At 42.0% G+C, this 6,981-nt stretch overlaps 1 protein-coding gene across 1 annotated transcript in view; it reads right to left on the bottom strand.

Moving 5' to 3' along the window:
- Hmces (5-hydroxymethylcytosine binding, ES cell specific) overlaps positions 1-6,981 on the bottom strand; it is a 23,764-nt gene that overhangs the window by 11,860 nt on the left and 4,923 nt on the right. The window contains exon 2 of the mRNA XM_029478166.1: positions 3,129-3,254. Within this exon, the coding sequence (XP_029334026.1) occupies positions 3,129-3,254 (126 nt within the window). The remainder of the gene's footprint in view (positions 1-3,128; positions 3,255-6,981) is intronic.

The following is a 6,981-nucleotide window of genomic DNA, read 5'->3' as shown; positions in this document are numbered from 1 at the left end:
AATAAATCTTTAAAAAAAAAAGTTAAAGGCCTCTTTAAAAAAAGAACAGTGGCACATGCCTTTAATCCCAGCACTTGGGAGGCAGAGGCAGTCGGATTTCTGAGTTCGAGGCCAGCCTGGTCTACAAAGTGAGTTCCAGGACAGCCAGGGCTATACAGAGAAACCCTGTCTCGAAAAAAAAACCCCCAACCCCCCCCCCAAAAGAACATTACCCAAACTGAAACACAGAAAAGAAAAAATTCAGAAGAAACCACTCAAGAACTATGGGACAATATCAATAACCTAACACATCAATAGTACATAAATAAATGCTTTTTTCAGAAATACAAAACCAGATTTCAACTGGGTTTAGTAGCATGTCTTTAATCCCAGAACTGAGGAGACAAGGTAGGTAGATCTCTGTGTGTTTGAGGCCTGTCTATATAGGGTTTCCAGGACAGCCAGGGCTACATAATAGAGAGATCCTGTCTCAAAAAACAGAACTTCCCTACCCCCCTCCCCAAATCAAAATGGCCCATCAATTCAAAAGCAGCTGTGGAGATGGCTCAAATCAGTCAAGTGCTTCCAATACAATCATGAAGATCAGTGAGCTTCCAGTTCATTGAAAGACCCTTTCTCAAAAAACAAAACAAAACAAAACAAAACAAAGACAACTGAGGAAGACATGCCGTACCAAACTGTGGCCTCTACCTGCATAAGCATACACGGTTATGTGTACCTAGGTTCCGGGAACAAACTTGGCATTAGTGTCCAAGAGAGCAGGAAGTTGCTGGGCAGTGGTGAAACACACCTTTAATCCCAGCACTTGGGAGGCAGAGGCCAGGGATCTCTAAGTTTGAGGCCAGCTTGGTCTATAGCACAAATTCCAGGACAGCCAGGGCTACACAGAGAAACCCTGACTCAAAAAGAAAAAGGAAGAGAGCAGGAAGTAGCTTTTGGAGGACCTGACTTATCTGTAAAAGGGTCGAATGGTAACTCAGAAGGTCTCCAGCCATAGAGGCTTATTTGATATAGAAGAGCTTTTGTTGTTTTGTTTTTTTCCTTGGAAGAGGAATAACATGTGGCTCATGAACGGAATGGTTGTCAGAAGAACTGAAAATGGCTCTACCTTTTAAAGCTTGAGAGTTTGCTACCACTGAAGAACCCCAAGCAGATGTAAACAGGTTGAAGAATGCAGAATTATACATCACAAAGAAAAACCCAGGCTTATCGAGAGTGACTACTAGATAAATGAAGAGGCTTAATTCAAAAACCCAAACATAGAAAAAAAAAATAGTAATGCTGGTGGCAGAGAGAAAACGGAGGAAAGAAAAGGAAAGCACTCAGTTCAATCTAGTTTTAGTTTAGAAATAGCTGATTAAACATCTAGGGAGTAAATAGTTAAATCTTTATTTATATCAAACAAACAAAGCCAAGTCAATCAGGGACTGAGCACCCTAATCTGTTTTTCTTCTCTACCTACTTCTCTTCTAAGAACCAATCTTCAGTTTTGACTTGCTAATAATCTTGCAGGGCACGCTGGCACACACCTTTAATCCCAACACTCAGGCTGAGGAAGAGGAGGCCAAAGGCAGAGACAGTTTAATCTTTGTGAGCTCACAGACAGCCTGGTCTACATATCAAATTCTATGACAGTCAGAATTACAGAGATCTGTCCTCCTCTGCCTCCCAAGTGCTGGGATTAAAGGTGTTAAGCACCATGTATAGCTGGTACATACATTAGTCCCAGCACTTAGGAGGTAGAGGTGAGTAGATCTCAGTGAGTTTGAGGCAAGCCTGGTCTTCATACTAAATTCTAGACCAGGCAGATTCACAAAATGAGACAAAGGTAGAAGGTAAATTCCTATTGCTGAAGACACCATGCCCTTCAGAAACAAGGCCCAGAGATATCTAAATTGAACAGGCTCATATGCCCATTCCCTTAGGCTAGCTTTTTTTTGGACCAAAAATATTACGCAAGCTTCCAAAGGACGGAGGCAACCAACAGTCTACCTAGTTATGATGCTTTTGAACCACATCAATGACAAGCATGGCATGATAACCCAAAGGGTGCAGTAGTGGCTCACATCCCATGGTGATAACCAATAGCTCACTAATTGAAATTAAGATCCACTCAACAAGAGGGAAACCATGCCTGCTACTGGAATGTNTATTAACTACNAGAGCCAGCTACTCAGTGCTAGTGAAGTCATGGATACAGGAGAATCTACGACTACACCCACTACTGTACTAAACCTGCATAATCCTTAACAACAATCTAAGCATTTGTCTTCATAGCACAGACAAGTGTAGCCTTCAAACTACATTAAAAAAGAAAACCTTTTTGCAACACAGATCATTACAGAAAACCACAACCAATTAAAATGAAGAGTTGTGGAGCCCATCTCAATGGATACCTCTATAAAACACTCCTGCACCTGAGGCTNAGAGAACACTGCAAAAAGAAANGGTGGGAAGGCTGTAAGAGCCAGAGGATCAGGGAGTTGNCTATGATATTGTATTTCCTAATAATGTCAGAAACTAAATCCACAAAGTCTTACCAACATGACTGACCAAATGTGCTCTGAACAAGGACACCAGTGGACATGCTAAAGTAGATGGGGGAAAGGCCCACAAGGCCTCAACCCTACAAAACCACTTCAGCAACTGAGGAATACTGGGAGTGGGAGAAATATCTTTCCCAGGGAAGAGCACACCAGCTTGTGTCCAGTGCCAGGTGGTCAGCACTGAAAACATACATATACTCGAAAGTATACGGATTGAGCAGGGCATACTTAGGAATGTAAATATACATATTTACATGCAATAACAATAAAAAAATAGGCCATGGGACATGAGGGGTATATGGGAGAGTTTAGAGGAAAGAAAGGGAGAAATGTTGCAATCATATTANAATCTCAAAAATAAACNGTAGATCTGTATTAATGATAAGATAGTTTTGAGAAATGTGACATTAAGCATTTTTGTTGTAGTAACAGCAGAGAGTATGATTAACATACCCTATATTATACACCAATGAGTAGAATCAACATTATATGTGTCCTATAATGTTTGCAGAAACATTGCTATATGACCTTGATTTGTTTCTCTGTCTTTTCCAAACATACTGTTTACACAACTGCTCATACCTTCTCTGTCTTGATTTGAGGAAAATAGATGAAGTATGGTTGCCTCTGGTTTGTTCCCTGACACCGCTGCCACTCGTAGAATCCATCTGCTAAAACAACACACCGTCGTCCTTTCCCCAGAGGAACCTGAGAGAGAATAAAAAGGATATGGCATAGGGTTAGGGTTAGCACTGTACTGTGGTAGCAGAGGGCTTGCCTAGCAAGTACAAGGTGGTGGGTTCCACCTTCAGAACCACATCAAATACAAATACATACACATACACACACACACACACATACATACACACACACACATATACACATACATACACATACACACACACACCCCAAAACACTCAGAATCATATGTGGCCCTGGAGGAGTTAACCTTTATCTTTTTTATAAAGTGCCAGATGAGAACTGATCTTAGGGAAGTATTTTACCATTGAGCTACCTACCCAGAGGAGNTAATTTTTTTGCACTTCAAATCTCTTAAGATATATNTTTTTTTCTTTTAAAAAGACAGGGTCTCATTATGTAGCTCTGGCTGAAAATCACTATGTAGGCCAGGTTGGCCTTGAACTCACAGACTGCCTGCCCCTGCCTCCCCAATGCTGGGACTAAAGACATGCACCACTACATCTGGCTTTAGACATTTTCGAGATTTTCAAGATAGGGTTTCTCTGTGTAGCTGTGGTTGTCTTGGAACTCACTATGTAGATCTGGCTGCCTGGAACTCAGAGATGCACCTGTTTCTGCCTCCCAAGTGCTGGGATTAAAGGTGTTTGCCTAGCTTAGACATTCCTTTTTTTTTTTTTTTTAAATTATTTCTTTGTGTTACAGTACATGTTTGTAGTAAAAGGACAATTTATGGGAGTTAGTTTTCTCCTTTCACCACGTGGGCCCCAGGGACCAAACTCTGATCTTCATGTTTGGTGCAAGAGCCTTTACCTACTGAGCCATCTAATAGACCACCACATCACTTTTCTTATATATAAAGTCACCATTAAACTAAACAGATGTTGAGAATTAAATAACATACACAGGCAAAAAAGCACTTTCCTCCAGGACAGAAGGGGAACTCAGGAGATAATCAAAACATAACATGCCTGAGAAGTAGAAGGTTCTAGAAGGCCCCTTCTCAGCTTTATAGGAGTAAACAACTGCTATCCTAGGGAAGGAGACTGCAGAGTGACAGCTTCTAAGTGCTTGAGTGGATTTCAGTGATGAAATTGCTTTTTAAGTGAACCCATACCCATACTCCTCTTTAAACCTCTTTAAACTCACTGGTTCACCAAGTTGAACTTTCATCTGTCTTGGGCTATCTTTCAGGGTAAATAGATATGTGTATTGCATCTCCCAGTTAAAGTTTGCCAACAACAGCTAGTCTCCAGTTTGCTCCAAGTGGACCATGCTTCCCAGTATTACTCACACACCATCTCATCCCTTCCCAGACTGATGTAGGCTGGCTCTGAATGACAAACAGAACACAGCACAAGCAATGCTGTATCACAAATCTCATGTAGTTTCTGTTCTGCCTTCCCGAATCATGAGCACTGCAGTAAATGAGGTGCCACATCGGAAGTTTGGTTAGCATACACTCATGCTAGGAACGTAAAAAGGCTTGCAGTTGTTCCAGCCATACCAGCCATGGCATCAGCCATGCATGAAGAAGCATTTGTCTCAGTTTGCTTTCTACTGCTGTAGCAAAATAACAAGACCAAAAGCAACTTGGGAGGAAATAGTTTTATCTCTGTTTATAACTTATCATGAAGGGAAGTCAGAACAGGAACTCTCTGAAGATTTGAACTGGATGAGACCAGTGTGGTAGACTTTAATTCCAGCCCTTGGGAAGCAGAGGCAGGAGGATCTTTGTGAGTTTGTGACTCTCAGAGTCTGGTTTAAGAGTGAGTTCCAGAACAACCAAGACCACATAGAGACCCTTGTTGGGGTGATCTTCTTGTGCACTGTATAAAGGTTGCTTGTTAGTATTTTGTAAATGTCTTCTCCATCACTTTCTGATTGGTTTAATAAATCGCTAAACAGCCTATAGCAAGGCAGGAGAGAAGAGGCGGGACTTCTGGGAGAGATGGGAACTCTGGAAAGTCTGAGGTGGTAGATATGTCAGTGAGAGACAGATTTGCCAGGAAGACTCAGTTATGAAACTGAGGAGAGGTATTAAGCCATGTGGCAGAATATAGATTAAAATAAATGGGTTAATTAAGATTATAAGAGCTAGTTGGGAACAAGAATAAGCTAGGGTCGGGCTGGAGAGATGGCTCAGTGGTTAAGAGCACCGACTGCTCTTCCAAAGGTCCTGAGTTCAAATCCCAGCAACCACATGGTGGCTCACAACCATCTGTAATGAGATCTGATGCCCTCTTCTGGTGCATCTNTCTGTTTATAACTTATCATGAAGGGAAGTCAGAACAGGAACTCTCTGAAGATTTGAACTGGATGAGACCAGTGTGGTAGACTTTAATTCCAGCCCTTGGGAAGCAGAGGCAGGAGGATCTTTGTGAGTTTGTGACTCTCAGAGTCTGGTTTAAGAGTGAGTTCCAGAACAACCAAGACCACATAGAGACCCTTGTTGGGGTGATCTTCTTGTGCACTGTATAAAGGTTGCTTGTTAGTATTTTGTAAATGTCTTCTCCATCACTTTCTGATTGGTTTAATAAATCGCTAAACAGCCTATAGCAAGGCAGGAGAGAAGAGGCGGGACTTCTGGGAGAGATGGGAACTCTGGAAAGTCTGAGGTGGTAGATATGTCAGTGAGAGACAGATTTGCCAGGAAGACTCAGTTATGAAACTGAGGAGAGGTATTAAGCCATGTGGCAGAATATAGATTAAAATAAATGGGTTAATTAAGATTATAAGAGCTAGTTGGGAACAAGAATAAGCTAGGGTCGGGCTGGAGAGATGGCTCAGTGGTTAAGAGCACCGACTGCTCTTCCAAAGGTCCTGAGTTCAAATCCCAGCAACCACATGGTGGCTCACAACCATCTGTAATGAGATCTGATGCCCTCTTCTGGTGCATCTGAAGACAACTACAGTGTACTTAGATATAATAATAAATAAATCTTAAAAAAAAAAAGAATAAGCTAGGGTCTAAAGCTTTCATAAATAATATAAAAGGTTCCTTGTCATTGTCTGGGAGCTGGCAGGCCTAGAAAGTCATGTTACAGACCCTGCTTCAACAACAGCAGCAACAAGAATGGAAGCAGAGGCCATAGAAGAATGCTGTTTACTGGCCTGCTTTACATGGCTTGTTCAGTTTTGTTTTGTTTGCATATAACCCAGGACCACGAGCCTCAGGGCGGTACCCACCAACAGCAAGCTTGGTCCTTTCTTTCCAATCACTGATCAAGANAATGTCCTACATTTCCTCAAGTGAGGTTCCTTCTTTCCAGCTGACCCCAGCTCATGTCAACTTAATAACTAACCAGCANGACTTCCACAGATGTTTATCCTTGGCCAGGTAAGAACAGCAAGCATTCCCAGTCAAACCTACCTCACCGAGCAGCAGAGCTAGGCCACAGTATATGAGAAATAATTTTTTTTGTCTTTAAAATTTTGTTACTTTATTTACTTTTGGTGGGCAAGACAACTTGTAGTAGGAGTTGGTGCTCTCCTTCTACCACGTATGTTCTGGTGGCTGATGTTGGGTCACTAGCCTTGGTAGCAGGAACTTTACCTAGAAAACTTTTTCTGGGAGCTGGAGAGATGGCTCAGCCGTTAAGAGCACTGACTGCTCTTCCGAAGGTCCTGAGTTCAATTCCCAGCAACCACATGGTGGCTCTCAACCGTCCGTAATGAGATCTGGCGCCCTCTTCTGGAGTGTCTGAAGGCAGCTACAGTGTACTTACATTAAATA

This window comes from Mus caroli, chromosome 6 (assembly GCF_900094665.2).
Source record: "Mus caroli chromosome 6, CAROLI_EIJ_v1.1, whole genome shotgun sequence".
NCBI lineage: Eukaryota > Metazoa > Chordata > Mammalia > Rodentia > Muridae > Mus > Mus caroli.
This window is presented reverse-complemented; position numbering and strand designations above follow the sequence as displayed.